We start from the raw sequence: 14,862 nt of genomic DNA, 5'->3' as shown, positions 1-14,862 counted from the left end.
AATCTCGATGATGGTAATGACCTCAATCGAAACTCAAATTGTATTAAAATATATTTAATATTCAGTACGTCTGTCTGGAAAGAGCTCCGAACAACAAAATGCAACGATTTTTAATCGCACGTTGCTAACATTAACATTTGTATTTTGTTTCTACATAGCGCTTTATCACATAGTTTTGAATATTGTTAATTTCATAATAAACAAAATGAAGTAGTTACATGAAGTTATTCTAATTTGAAATTCCCTCCAAAATAATATTTTGAGATGGCGATTTAATTTATTGCGTTCACATACGCACAAGACGGAAGCCGTAACATTATTAATTGATATTCGTTGGTAAGTAACAATAAAAAGTTGAATCCATATTTATAAGTTGGGAAGAATTTCATTAACATAATTTATAAACTGAATCAAGTTTAATATTGTCGATAAAATAGAAAATTTCAATATCTATCACTGCTGCAAACCTTATGGTACGTGTCACAAGTCACAATTTACATCGCAAGGCAAGTTTTAAACTGTCGCATTGTACGTATATGGACACCAAGAAACGCATTTGATGCAATTGCGATGTGCTGCATTTAAGAACGTATGTGCGCCTTCCTAACCTGCAGTGGTACTGTCATTTCAAGAGGAAAAAGTAATAATAATTTTTTACTCTGCAAATTTTGTATAACAAGTAACACCTACGGCTTTTAGAAAACTTTCATTTTGCATAAAAATGCCTGTTTTTTCGGTCATTATTCATGAAATTACTATGCCACATGTTACCGCATTTACACAATCATTGTTTTAATTATATATACAAGAGTTTTGTAACGTTCGTGTATTTTTGTAAATTGTTATTGGTATCTAACGTGCATGCTGTTTAAGCACGTATTTCAATCATTTATGCCTACAAAAAATCGCACACAAAGAATTCGTATTGCCATTGCAAGGAATAAGTACCTTCTGCATGTAATCCGTATTCTGTTACAGTATTTTTGTACAATATGAGTCGATTTTTCGCAACTGGTTATGATTCTGATACTGATACTGCATCAGAAGAAGAGCAAGTACCTAGGGGACCAACTGCAGCTTTCACAGTATGTGTGAATCACTTTCCAGGTTGAGATTTTAATTCAGTTTTTAAATACTTATTGCGCTTGTGTTTATTCGTCATACAGTTCAGCGATGAAGAAGAAGAGACAAAACGGGTTGTTCGTTCGACAAAGGAGAAGAGATACGAAGAGATTGCAAATCTCATTAAACTAATACGAAACTATAAAAAGATCAAAGACATGAGCAGTATGCTGTCCAGTAAGTGTTTAAGACAATTAACATGCACAATTGAATAAATACAGCAAAAGAACATTTTTTATGCAATTATAGGTTTCGAGGATCTAATGCGTGCCTATCAAAAGGCATTACCTGTAATTACGAAAGAGGAAACTGGCCAAACACCGCGATTTTATGTCAGATGTTTGGTGGAAATGGAAGATTTCATTAATGAAATATGGGAGGATCGTGAAGGGCGTAAAAATATGTCAAAAAACAATTCGAAGTCTTTAACTTCTTTGCGTCAGAAACTTCGTAAATATAACAAAGACTTTGAAGATGACATAGCCAAGTTCAGAGAGAATCCGGATCAAGACGACGACGAGGAGGAGGATAAACGTAAATATGTAGAATTGAATTATATTGAATTATATATATACGTATATCGTTCTAAAGAGAAATTAATCGATAGCTTACATTTTAGCCGAAGAAGTTGTAGAATCTGAGGAAGAGGATGACAGTGCTGTAGCTTTCAAGAAAGCTGCTTCCGAAGCAAGCGAACCAGACATATCCAAATTCAAAGTTAGTGATACGATAGCTAATATTAGAAGACATTCGAAGTATTTGTTGGGAAGATTTATAATAGTTCACGAATTACATGGTTTTCTAGAAAAGTGCGGCTGATGGTGATGATGGTAGCGAAAGTGAATCTGATTGGGGCAGCTCCTCGGATAGTGAAAGCACGAGTAGCGAAGACGAGGGCCAATATCAAAATATTCGCGAGCGATTCATTAAAAAGTATCTCTAAGCACGATCAATAGCTATTAATATATTCGATAGAATTGATACAAGCTCCTATTTGTTTCAAGTAGAGCGGCTGATAAGGAGGAGGAAGAAGACAAAGCGAAGCGGAAAGAACAGCGAAAGGAGCGTAAAGACAAGGAAAGGAAAAAGAGGAAGGACGAGGACGATGGTGAAGGCGAATGGGAGACTGTGAAGGGGGGTGTAGCCATCGCATCCGAGAAGCCGAAAATGTTCGCTAAAGATGCTGAGATCAACGTGGCTGCTGTTTTGAAGAAGCTGTCTGAAATCATTGCTGCTCGTGGTAAAAAGCGCACAGACAGACGGGAACAGATAGAGCTGTTGCACGAGTTGCAATCGATAGCTGATGCTCATAATCTTGGGCCAGCTGTGGCGGTGAAGATCAAGTTCTCTATAGTATCCTCTATCTTCGATTACAATCCGAAGGTATCGGACGCGATGAAGCCTGAGCACTGGACCAAGATCCTGGAACGTATAACAGAGATGCTGGACATGCTGCTGAGTACCAAAGACATGATAATCGCCGAGAACGTATCTGAGGATGCGGAAGAGTTTGAGGTCGCTCCGTATAAAATACATGGGTGTGTGTTGACATTAGTAGAACGTTTAGACGAAGAGTTCACGAAACTGTTAAAGGAGTGCGATCCGCACAGTAACGAGTACGTAGAACGATTGAAAGATGAGAAACAAGTGTCGACGATAATTGACAAGGTTCAAGAGTACTTGGAAAGGCAAAGAACCGCGTCCGAACTCTGTCGCGTATATCTACGTAAAATCGAGCATTTGTATTACAAGTTTGATCCGAATGTTCTTAAACAGAGAGAGGTGAGCACATTGCTATTGAAAGTGCACATGCATGTAGAAAATACTTAATTATTCATGCCTCTTTTCAGGGAGAACTCGGTTCAGACGTTACAACGTCCGTCCAAGTAATGGAGAAGCTTTGTAAATATGTTTATGCTCGTGATGGAACGGACAGGCTCAGGACTCGTGCGATCCTTTCTCATATTTATCATCACGCTCTTCACGATAACTGGTTTCAAGCGCGCGACCTAATATTAATGTCTCATTTACAAGAAACCATTCAGCATTCTGATCCAGCTACACAGGTGTGTTCTCTATAACTATACTATAATTCGTCGGGTATAATTCTGTACTCCTGGATAGAGCTAAATTGTAGTTCGTTTGTAGATTTTGTACAATAGAATTATAGCTCACCTGGGCTTGTGCGCGTTCCGTCACGCGAATATTAAAGATGCACACAATTGTCTGGTCGATTTGATGGTAACAGGAAAGGTGAAGGAACTTCTGGCGCAAGGTCTTCTTCCTCAAAGACAGCACGAGCGTAGCAAGGAGCAAGAGAAGATCGAGAAACAGAGACAAATGCCGTTCCATATGCACATCAATTTAGAACTTTTGGAATGCGTTTATCTGGTCTCTGCAATGCTCATTGAAATCCCATACATGGCTGCTCATGAGTTCGATGCGAGAAGGAGAATGATTTCGAAGACATTCTATCAACAGTTGAGATCCAGCGAACGTCAGTCGTTGGTTGGTCCTCCGGAATCGATGAGGGAGCACGTTGTGGCCGCGGCGAAAGCGATGCGCAACGGAAACTGGTCGGCATGCAATAATTTCATAATCAACGAGAAGATGAACGCCAAAGTTTGGGATCTTTTCTATCAAGCGGATAAAGTTCGGGACATGCTTACAAGATTGATCAAAGAAGAGGCTTTGAGGACGTATTTATTCACCTATTCGCACGTCTATGATTCTATGTCTATGCCAAAACTGGCGGAGATGTTCCAATTGAAACGACCCGTTGTTCATTCTATTATCAGTAAAATGATCATCAACGAGGAGCTTATGGCGTCACTGGATGACCCCACAGAAACCGTTGTTATGCATCGCAGCGAGCCAAGTCGTCTTCAATCTCTAGCGTTGCAGCTCACCGACAAAGTGAACAATTTTGTCGATTCCAATGAACGTATTTTCGAAATGAAACAAGGTGATCGATCGAGTTTTTAAATAGCTAAACATTCGGAATTGCTCACAGGTAATAGTACAATGTTTTTTGTTACAGGGAACTTTTTTTCAAGAGGAAATCAAGGAAATTTCCGCGACAGGCAAAATTACAACCGACAAGGACAGGATTGGGGTCGTCAGAGACGAGATCGCGACAGGGATCGTAATCGCGAAGAGAATCGAAATTATTAAATTAAAAACATTGAATACCGTGTACACACTCATGTAAATAATGTTGAAAATAACAGTATGTAAACTACAGTACATTATTTTATTATCTACTCAATATTTATAACTATCTAAAACTATTCACTTGTAGTACAAGAATAAAATATATCGATTATACAGGGTGTCTCAATTAACTTGACCATTTCAAAGTTGAGAGACCGTGTGTGCGCGAGTGTAGAGAGAGAGAGAGAGAGAGAGAGACTCTTTTTCTTTTTATTGTTCGTTAAGTGTTGCTCTTATATCTCCTTTATCTTTTCGAGGATGTTATTACCCGTTATAATACTTCGAATGTAAGAACAAGTCGGATTCTTGAGGATTTGTCTGTGTGTCTGCAAGAGGCAATTTCAGCCTATTACGCAAATTATCACTGTTTTAGAGTGTAATGTACTATATTGTCCGCTTACAACGCAATCCGGTAAAGTAGATAATTTATCAAGATTCCGACGATCGCTTTCCTGATTCACAACAACATTCATTGCTTGGGCCTATGGAAACAATTTGGAACTGTTAGATTTAGCAAAATATTAACTGAACAATCACATGAATTATTATATTAACATTCACGGGAATGTAGTTGTCATTGAACACGTAACTAAGGACATGTACGTATTTCTGTTCTATTTGTTTAAAATAACTTAACAAAAGCTTCATCCTCTGAGCATCGTTGTTCCATTCGCTGGTCCAATTTGGTAATTTATGCAAAAGATTCTCCGGTCTGTATCTGAGTAAACTGAGTAAATTTATAAAATAACGGAATTTCGCTTGCATCCGTGAGCGTGAAGATGCAGCTTTTGGATGGATTATAGGTCGGTTTGCGTGACACCGTCGCTCGCGATAGATAACAAACAGAGCAAACGTAAAGTTCTTAACGGATGATCATCTAAAAAAATAAATTAATCGTTTTAAAAACAGTAATTTCAATCTAGTTGATAGACTGCATACCGATATATGTATCTTTCAATGTAGATTAAACATTCTTTTCTATCTTTGTATTCGATTATGGGCATTTCTGTTCTTTGGATAATCTGAAAGTCTGATCCTAACGTGTCCGCAATAAGTTGCCAGGCAGTAATGTAGACAGCTAATTGCTAATTCCATGTAAGATGGGATAAACTTTGCTGCATAGTTTGTTTCTTACTTCTTCGTAAATCTGGTCTTTGTTCGGATCCAATTTTGTTCGAGGATTGTCCAAGATTTCCACGTCGACGTTTACTTTCATGACCTTGTGCAATAAGCCATCAAAATTAAAGCTCCAACTTCATTCTTTGTGTTCGAGGAACCTAAACATTGTTTCATAGAATCTATAAACGTTAGCATTTGTTCGCTATATTTGCCGAACGAAAGTGTGAGTTTGGGAGAGCCAAATATAAGCTGTAGAAACCATAGACTACGTGCCAATGCCTGACAAAATGAAACTATTCCAAATTGCGTAACAATTGCCGTTGTTACGTCTGTTCCGTTCTTCAACGAAATTTTCGTGCTGCTTCCGACCAACTTTCTCCGGGGCGAATGACCTTTTCTTTTATTCCTAAAAAACATTTATGAACGGGAAATCTTCGGCTCAGCGAGACAAATTGACAGTCCTTCAGCGAATGACGTGCAATCGGCAGAGGGTCACATTCGTTGGACTTTCAATTGCGTAAGGCCATAGTCTTCTTCCTTTGCTATTTCTAAATTTATCACTTTCGAGCCATATTCTTTCCGGCAATAAAGCCATTTCTGCCTTTTTGAACAATGCACACCTTCATCGGCAGCATTTTTTATGACAGGGTCGCTAGCACGCACCGCTTTGGTTGCCCGTCCAGGGTTTCTTGCTACCTGCGGAACTGCGTGCTTAATGTGCACATGTCCTTAGTTACGTGTTCAATGACAACTACATTCCCGTGAATGTTAATATAATAATTCATGTGATTGTTCAGTTAATATTTTGCTAAATCTAACAGTTCCAAATTGTTTCCATAGGCCCAAGCAATGAATGTTGTTGTGAATCAGGAAAGCGATCGTCGGAATCTTGATAAATTATCTACTTTACCGGATTGCGTTGTAAGCGGACAATATAGTACATTACACTCTAAAACAGTGATAATTTGCGTAATAGGCTGAAATTGCCTCTTGCAGACACACAGACAAATCCTCCAGAATCCGACTTGTTCTTACATTCGAAGTATTATAACGGGTAATAACATCCTCGAAAAGATAAAGGAGATATAAGAGCAACACTTAACGAACAATAAAAAGAAAAAGAGTCTCTCTCTCTCTCTCTCTCTACACTCGCGCACACACGGTCTCTCAACTTTGAAATGGTCAAGTTAATTGAGACACCCTGTATAATCGATATATTTTATTCTTGTACTACAAGTGAATAGTTTTAGATAGTTATAAATATTGAGTAGATAATAAAATAATGTACTGTAGTTTACATACTGTTATTTTCAACATTATTTACATGAGTGTGTACACGGTATTCAATGTTTTTAATTTAATAATTTCGATTCTCTTCGCGATTACGATCCCTGTCGCGATCTCGTCTCTGACGACCCCAATCCTGTCCTTGTCGGTTGTAATTTTGCCTGTCGCGGAAATTTCCTTGATTTCCTCTTGAAAAAAAGTTCCCTGTAACAAAAAACATTGTACTATTACCTGTGAGCAATTCCGAATGTTTAGCTATTTAAAAACTCGATCGATCACCTTGTTTCATTTCGAAAATACGTTCATTGGAATCGACAAAATTGTTCACTTTGTCGGTGAGCTGCAACGCTAGAGATTGAAGACGACTTGGCTCGCTGCGATGCATAACAACGGTTTCTGTGGGGTCATCCAGTGACGCCATAAGCTCCTCGTTGATGATCATTTTACTGATAATAGAATGAACAACGGGTCGTTTCAATTGGAACATCTCCGCCAGTTTTGGCATAGACATAGAATCATAGACGTGCGAATAGGTGAATAAATACGTCCTCAAAGCCTCTTCTTTGATCAATCTTGTAAGCATGTCCCGAACTTTATCCGCTTGATAGAAAAGATCCCAAACTTTGGCGTTCATCTTCTCGTTGATTATGAAATTATTGCATGCCGACCAGTTTCCGTTGCGCATCGCTTTCGCCGCGGCCACAACGTGCTCCCTCATCGATTCCGGAGGACCAACCAACGACTGACGTTCGCTGGATCTCAACTGTTGATAGAATGTCTTCGAAATCATTCTCCTTCTCGCATCGAACTCATGAGCAGCCATGTATGGGATTTCAATGAGCATTGCAGAGACCAGATAAACGCATTCCAAAAGTTCTAAATTGATGTGCATATGGAACGGCATTTGTCTCTGTTTCTCGATCTTCTCTTGCTCCTTGCTACGCTCGTGCTGTCTTTGAGGAAGAAGACCTTGCGCCAGAAGTTCCTTCACCTTTCCTGTTACCATCAAATCGACCAGACAATTGTGTGCATCTTTAATATTCGCGTGACGGAACGCGCACAAGCCCAGGTGAGCTATAATTCTATTGTACAAAATCTACAAACGAACTACAATTTAGCTCTATCCAGGAGTACAGAATTATACCCGACGAATTATAGTATAGTTATAGAGAACACACCTGTGTAGCTGGATCAGAATGCTGAATGGTTTCTTGTAAATGAGACATTAATATTAGGTCGCGCGCTTGAAACCAGTTATCGTGAAGAGCGTGATGATAAATATGAGAAAGGATCGCACGAGTCCTGAGCCTGTCCGTTCCATCACGAGCATAAACATATTTACAAAGCTTCTCCATTACTTGGACGGACGTTGTAACGTCTGAACCGAGTTCTCCCTGAAAAGAGGCATGAATAATTAAGTATTTTCTACATGCATGTGCACTTTCAATAGCAATGTGCTCACCTCTCTCTGTTTAAGAACATTCGGATCAAACTTGTAATACAAATGCTCGATTTTACGTAGATATACGCGACAGAGTTCGGACGCGGTTCTTTGCCTTTCCAAGTACTCTTGAACCTTGTCAATTATCGTCGACACTTGTTTCTCATCTTTCAATCGTTCTACGTACTCGTTACTGTGCGGATCGCACTCCTTTAACAGTTTCGTGAACTCTTCGTCTAAACGTTCTACTAATGTCAACACACACCCATGTATTTTATACGGAGCGACCTCAAACTCTTCCGCATCCTCAGATACGTTCTCGGCGATTATCATGTCTTTGGTACTCAGCAGCATGTCCAGCATCTCTGTTATACGTTCCAGGATCTTGGTCCAGTGCTCAGGCTTCATCGCGTCCGATACCTTCGGATTGTAATCGAAGATAGAGGATACTATAGAGAACTTGATCTTCACCGCCACAGCTGGCCCAAGATTATGAGCATCAGCTATCGATTGCAACTCGTGCAACAGCTCTATCTGTTCCCGTCTGTCTGTGCGCTTTTTACCACGAGCAGCAATGATTTCAGACAGCTTCTTCAAAACAGCAGCCACGTTGATCTCAGCATCTTTAGCGAACATTTTCGGCTTCTCGGATGCGATGGCTACACCCCCCTTCACAGTCTCCCATTCGCCTTCACCATCGTCCTCGTCCTTCCTCTTTTTCCTTTCCTTGTCTTTACGCTCCTTTCGCTGTTCTTTCCGCTTCGCTTTGTCTTCTTCCTCCTCCTTATCAGCCGCTCTACTTGAAACAAATAGGAGCTTGTATCAATTCTATCGAATATATTAATAGCTATTGATCGTGCTTAGAGATACTTTTTAATGAATCGCTCGCGAATATTTTGATATTGGCCCTCGTCTTCGCTACTCGTGCTTTCACTATCCGAGGAGCTGCCCCAATCAGATTCACTTTCGCTACCATCATCACCATCAGCCGCACTTTTCTAGAAAACCATGTAATTCGTGAACTATTATAAATCTTCCCAACAAATACTTCGAATGTCTTCTAATATTAGCTATCGTATCACTAACTTTGAATTTGGATATGTCTGGTTCGCTTGCTTCGGAAGCAGCTTTCTTGAAAGCTACAGCACTGTCATCCTCTTCCTCAGATTCTACAACTTCTTCGGCTAAAATGTAAGCTATCGATTAATTTCTCTTTAGAACGATATACGTATATATATAATTCAATATAATTCAATTCTACATATTTACGTTTATCCTCCTCCTCGTCGTCGTCTTGATCCGGATTCTCTCTGAACTTGGCTATGTCATCTTCAAAGTCTTTGTTATATTTACGAAGTTTCTGACGCAAAGAAGTTAAAGACTTCGAATTGTTTTTTGACATATTTTTACGCCCTTCACGATCCTCCCATATTTCATTAATGAAATCTTCCATTTCCACCAAACATCTGACATAAAATCGCGGTGTTTGGCCAGCTTCCTCTTTCGTAATTACAGGTAATGCCTTTTGATAGGCACGCATTAGATCCTCGAAACCTATAATTGCATAAAAAATGTTCTTTTGCTGTATTTATTCAATTGTGCATGTTAATTGTCTTAAACACTTACTGGACAGCATACTGCTCATGTCTTTGATCTTTTTATAGTTTCGTATTAGTTTAATGAGATTTGCAATCTCTTCGTATCTCTTCTCCTTTGTCGAACGAACAACCCGTTTTGTCTCTTCTTCTTCATCACTGAACTGTATGACGAATAAACACAAGCGCAATAAGTATTTAAAAACTGAATTAAAATCTCAACCTGGAAAGTGATTCACACATACTGTGAAAGCTGCAGTTGGTCCCCTAGGTACTTGCTCTTCTTCTGATGCAGTATCAGTATCAGAATCATAACCAGTTGCGAAAAATCGACTCATATTGTACAAAAATACTGTAACAGAATACGGATTACATGCAGAAGGTACTTATTCCTTGCAATGGCAATACGAATTCTTTGTGTGCGATTTTTTGTAGGCATAAATGATTGAAATACGTGCTTAAACAGCATGCACGTTAGATACCAATAACAATTTACAAAAATACACGAACGTTACAAAACTCTTGTATATATAATTAAAACAATGATTGTGTAAATGCGGTAACATGTGGCATAGTAATTTCATGAATAATGACCGAAAAAACAGGCATTTTTATGCAAAATGAAAGTTTTCTAAAAGCCGTAGGTGTTACTTGTTATACAAAATTTGCAGAGTAAAAAATTATTATTACTTTTTCCTCTTGAAATGACAGTACCACTGCAGGTTAGGAAGGCGCACATACGTTCTTAAATGCAGCACATCGCAATCGCATCAAATGCGTTTCTTGGTGTCCATATACGTACAATGCGACAGTTTAAAACTTGCCTTGCGATGTAAATTGTGACTTGTGACACGTACCATAAGGTTTGCAGCAGTGATAGATATTGAAATTTTCTATTTTATCGACAATATTAAACTTGATTCAGTTTATAAATTATGTTAATGAAATTCTTCCCAACTTATAAATATGGATTCAACTTTTTATTGTTACTTACCAACGAATATCAATTAATAATGTTACGGCTTCCGTCTTGTGCGTATGTGAACGCAATAAATTAAATCGCCATCTCAAAATATTATTTTGGAGGGAATTTCAAATTAGAATAACTTCATGTAACTACTTCATTTTGTTTATTATGAAATTAACAATATTCAAAACTATGTGATAAAGCGCTATGTAGAAACAAAATACAAATGTTAATGTTAGCAACGTGCGATTAAAAATCGTTGCATTTTGTTGTTCGGAGCTCTTTCCAGACAGACGTACTGAATATTAAATATATTTTAATACAATTTGAGTTTCGATTGAGGTCATTACCATCATCGAGATTCGTATTACTATTACGTAATTGTTAGTAACATTATTCGCTTAATTAGTCAACTGAACTAAGTATATAAAGTTTAAAATGTTGCGTGCCAATTTGTTAAAGAAACTAAAACGAAAACGTAAGATGAACCTGACTAGTGATAAAGGTTTTGAAGTAGAAGACATAATAACGACATTGGAAATATGCTTATCTGAAAGTTATTCATCACAAAAGTCTTCTGTAGATAAGAAGTTGCAATCAGTTCATATAGATGGAGATTTCTCTGTATCAAAATCTTCACCTGTTGAAACTCCATCTTCTTTATGGAATCTTCCATCTACATCTTCTTCAGCTCTCCTTTAAAATAGTAATTTATCATTCACTGAGCCTGAAAATGCATATCTATCGTTAAAATTAGCCATTGAATTGGTACCGTAGTTTGATGGAAAATAGGAGTAGGATGGTTAATTCCAGAATAAAATCGCTAGATAGAATAAATTTATTAGCTTTAATAAAGAATAAAATAGAAGGATTGCATTGATGAAGGATGCATTGCAATTAATAGAAAATAAGCAAGAACCAAATAGTTTGGAAGACTTATTTAATTTATTAAAAGCATAATGAAAAAATGATAGTTAAACAAACAGATAAGGAAAGAATAGAAATGTATGGTCAACGGTTATATGAAATGCTAAATAAGAATTTAGAAGCAGCTATAGAAAAGTACTATTGTGAAGAATTACCAGGAGGAATTTAGCCTTATTACCTTGAATAAACTTTTTTCTTTACCAATCATTTCAGTTCAACACGAAATCTTTAATAAAAATTCATGTTGTTTCTTAGTTGATACTGGTTCTCAAGTAAATCTTATAAAAAGAGGTTATTTTTGCAAGGAAATAGAGAGATAAATTCTGAAGTCATCTATTATTTAACAGAAGTAGTTTAAGAGTAGGTCAGTTCAGGAGTAGTTAGTACAAATGAGAAATTGATAATTTTCATTAAAAATGTTGACGTTAGATTCCAAGTAGTAGACGATTCATTTCCCATTAAAACAGCTGGAATACTAGATATGCTTTTGTTCTATCACTACGTTAGAATTACAGCTTCGCACTAAAATCCTAGTTTCTCTTTCAGTAATAAATAAAGAATGTTCAGAAGGTTATGTGGAAAGAGTAGATATTAGGGTATACATTCAGAAAGTACCAGCAAGACAAAAGGCTGGTTATATGTAAATTTCGAGAAATCTCGAGAATTCTCGGATATTCTCTAGCAGTCGCGAGCAGTCTCGAGTAGTCTCGAGCAGCCTAGAGCAGTCTGTACCGATCTCGAGAAACGTCGAGAAGTCTCAAGCAGTCTCGAGCAGTCTCGAGCCGGCTCTAGCAATCTCGAGCAGTCTGTTTTTTTCGGCTGAATCTGAAGCTAAATCGTGTGTTTCATCGAACTGTCTCGAGCGGTCACGAGCAGTCGCGAGCTGTCTGAAGCCGTATCGAGCAGCCTTGAGAGTCCTCGTGCCGCCACGATCTGTCTCGAAAAGTATCAAGCCGCTCCGTAACAATTCGCGACTCTTCGAGACAGCTAGACATCTCGAATCGGCTCGAAACTTCTCCAGACTGCTTGAGGCTGAGCGAGGCCGCTCGAGGCTGCTCGACACCAGACATGACTGCGCGAGACTGCTTGTGAAAGCTTGAGACGGCTTGAGACTACTTGAGACAGTTGGAGGCTGCTCGAGGCGGCTTGCGACTGCTCGTGACTACATGTGACTTCTCGAGTCTGCTCGTAATAGCTCAAGTAGGCTCGTGACAGCTCGAGGCTAGTCGAGACGTTTTGAGACTGCTGGAGACAGATCGTCACTGCTTGAGACAGCTCGAAGGCCTCCGAGGCTACTCGAAAAGGCTCGAGTCTACTCTTGACTCGAGACAGCTAGAAACTGCTCGAGACTGCACGTGCTTTCTGGTGTCTGCTAGAGACTGATCGAGACTCCACGGGACAGCTCGAGACTTCTCGTGATTGCTCATGTCTAGTCAAGTTTGCTCGAGACTGCACGTGACTGCTTGACACTGCTCGAGACTCCACGTGACTCTGCGTATCTGTTCGAGACTGCTCCTAACTACTTAAGACGGCTGGAAACTGCACGTGACTGCACGTGACTGCTCGTCACTACGAACGAAACGAACGAACAAAACGAACGAACAATGTATTTGCATTACGATGTGTTAGGAACCGTGGACCTAAGTGCTCATTGCCGGAGTTTTGATATGATTTTTGGCGTTTCGTTGCCGGAACGCCAATATTGGGATTGGTTCACGCGAAGTAGTCTATATCTGTCTCATCACCGGGGTCGTGTTCTAGCCTATATTTATTCCATTATCGGGGCGGGGCGTCTTTAGTTAGAAATTGTGAAAAGGCCGATGCTTGTACCGTCTCCGAAGCGATATTAAGAATCGGACGTAGACATTAAAGTTTGATTCTCCCATAATTTTTTAAGAAAATACATCTCAGTGTATACCAATTTCTATGTGTTGGACCAACTATTGTTTCGAATCAGGAAATGGAATAATTGACCTTGACAACTAGTCATTGTCATCGTTGTCATTTCCTATTGTCAATTTCTAGACTGGTATAAGGGAATATATTATAAGATTTAGGTCTATTTCAATTATACGTGTATGAATGTAACGCAAATTCTAAATCGCGCTCTCAGTTTGTAGCACTGAGTCGGCGGTGGTTTATAACCTCGTGCCGATATACGTACTCGGTTGAAATGCTCGAAAGAGAATTAAACGCGATTTTGCTAACGATTCTTAGTCTGTTACTGACTTGAAACTAAGTAAGCCTGACTTTAGTCGCGTTTGAACCCTTTGTGTAGCCAAAATTTTTTTAGAAAACGGTACAGTAATTCTGCCTAAGTCACGTTTAGATTGTGCACAAAATTTGAGAAAGACAATTCGGAACGAGGAGATAGGATTATTCTAGCATTGCGGCTTGTTTTTACAGTTGTTGACAATCAGTAGCTATAAAAACGAACCGCAAGGCTCGAATAATCGTATCTTCTCGTCCCAAATTGTCCATTTTTGTGCACAATCTGAGCACGAATTAGGGAAAATTTACTGAAGTTTCTCTTTGAAGATATTTTACTTGTATATAAGGTGTCTAATTTAAATTGAGATTGTAAAAAATCTCGTAGACACGTTGTTTAAAAAAAAAAACTGACACAAGTCTTTTAATATTTCGAGTGGGAAGTCAAATGGCACTACTAGTTTTTTAATGCGTGGGTGTTATCAAGTTTATATTAAGGTTATTTTGCTATCTTTCATCATAAACCTATATTTTTTTATTTCGAAATCATATTCTACGTAAAATAATACACAACTTTTATTGAAAGATTGCTTTGTAAGTTTAATATTTTTTAGTTCAGTTTTTTATTTCATTTAAGAACACCTTATGAAAAAAGTTTCAAACAAATATTGTGCATTTTTTTACATAGAACAAGGTTCCAAAATAGAAAATATAGGTTTATAAAAAAAGACAAGAAGACTTTGAAATAACCTTGGAAACGTCCACGCATTAAAAAACTAGTAGTGTCATTTGATTCTCCACTCGAAATACTGAAGAACATGTATCAGTTCATCTTTTTAAAATCAGGTGTCTACGAGATTTTTTACAATCTCAACTTAAATGGGACACTATTGTGGCGGCTACCTCCAGACCCGCCAACAGATGACTCCTCTTCCCGCAAGTAACCGATCCGCCTCAATTTGTATATATACAGACTTCGTTCT

The 14,862-nt window shown here is 38.4% G+C and overlaps 3 protein-coding genes across 5 annotated transcripts; 1 reads left to right on the top strand and 2 right to left on the bottom strand.

Moving 5' to 3' along the window:
- The first annotated feature begins 488 nt into the window (after positions 1-488).
- On the top strand, positions 489-4,449 carry LOC143262200 (eukaryotic translation initiation factor 3 subunit C-like). Of its 2 annotated transcripts, none has more exons than XM_076528064.1 (10): positions 489-640; positions 979-1,085; positions 1,167-1,299; positions 1,372-1,656; positions 1,742-1,839; positions 1,928-2,055; positions 2,130-2,904; positions 2,973-3,188; positions 3,271-4,087; positions 4,163-4,449. In XM_076528064.1, exons 1-10 carry the CDS (start codon positions 592-594, stop codon positions 4,294-4,296), a joined length of 2,742 nt encoding a protein of 913 aa, XP_076384179.1. In that variant the 5' UTR covers positions 489-591; the 3' UTR covers positions 4,297-4,449. The 2 variants fall into 2 exon arrangements, with proteins under 2 accessions (XP_076384179.1, XP_076384178.1); XM_076528063.1 differs by having other exon boundaries at positions 2,127-2,904.
- On the bottom strand, positions 4,357-6,483 carry LOC143262202 (uncharacterized). The gene is made up of 3 exons (XM_076528069.1): positions 4,891-6,483; positions 4,737-4,817; positions 4,357-4,661 (listed from the first exon to the last, which is right to left on the bottom strand). The coding sequence occupies exons 1-3, from the start codon at positions 5,098-5,100 to the stop codon at positions 4,569-4,571; spliced, it is 384 nt and encodes a 127-aa protein (XP_076384184.1). The 5' UTR covers positions 5,101-6,483; the 3' UTR covers positions 4,357-4,568.
- A 175-nt stretch (positions 6,484-6,658) lies between these two features.
- On the bottom strand, positions 6,659-10,625 carry LOC117228176 (eukaryotic translation initiation factor 3 subunit C). Of its 2 annotated transcripts, none has more exons than XM_076528061.1 (10): positions 10,468-10,625; positions 10,023-10,129; positions 9,809-9,941; positions 9,452-9,736; positions 9,269-9,366; positions 9,053-9,180; positions 8,204-8,981; positions 7,920-8,135; positions 7,021-7,837; positions 6,659-6,945 (listed from the first exon to the last, which is right to left on the bottom strand). In XM_076528061.1, exons 1-10 carry the CDS (start codon positions 10,514-10,516, stop codon positions 6,812-6,814), a joined length of 2,745 nt encoding a protein of 914 aa, XP_076384176.1. In that variant the 5' UTR covers positions 10,517-10,625; the 3' UTR covers positions 6,659-6,811. The 2 variants fall into 2 exon arrangements, with proteins under 2 accessions (XP_076384176.1, XP_076384177.1); XM_076528062.1 differs by having other exon boundaries at positions 8,204-8,978.
- Positions 10,626-14,862: the final 4,237 nt, after the last annotated feature.

Source organism: Megalopta genalis, unplaced genomic scaffold (assembly GCF_051020955.1).
Source record: "Megalopta genalis isolate 19385.01 unplaced genomic scaffold, iyMegGena1_principal scaffold0095, whole genome shotgun sequence".
Classification (NCBI taxonomy): domain Eukaryota; kingdom Metazoa; phylum Arthropoda; class Insecta; order Hymenoptera; family Halictidae; genus Megalopta; species Megalopta genalis.
This window is presented reverse-complemented; position numbering and strand designations above follow the sequence as displayed.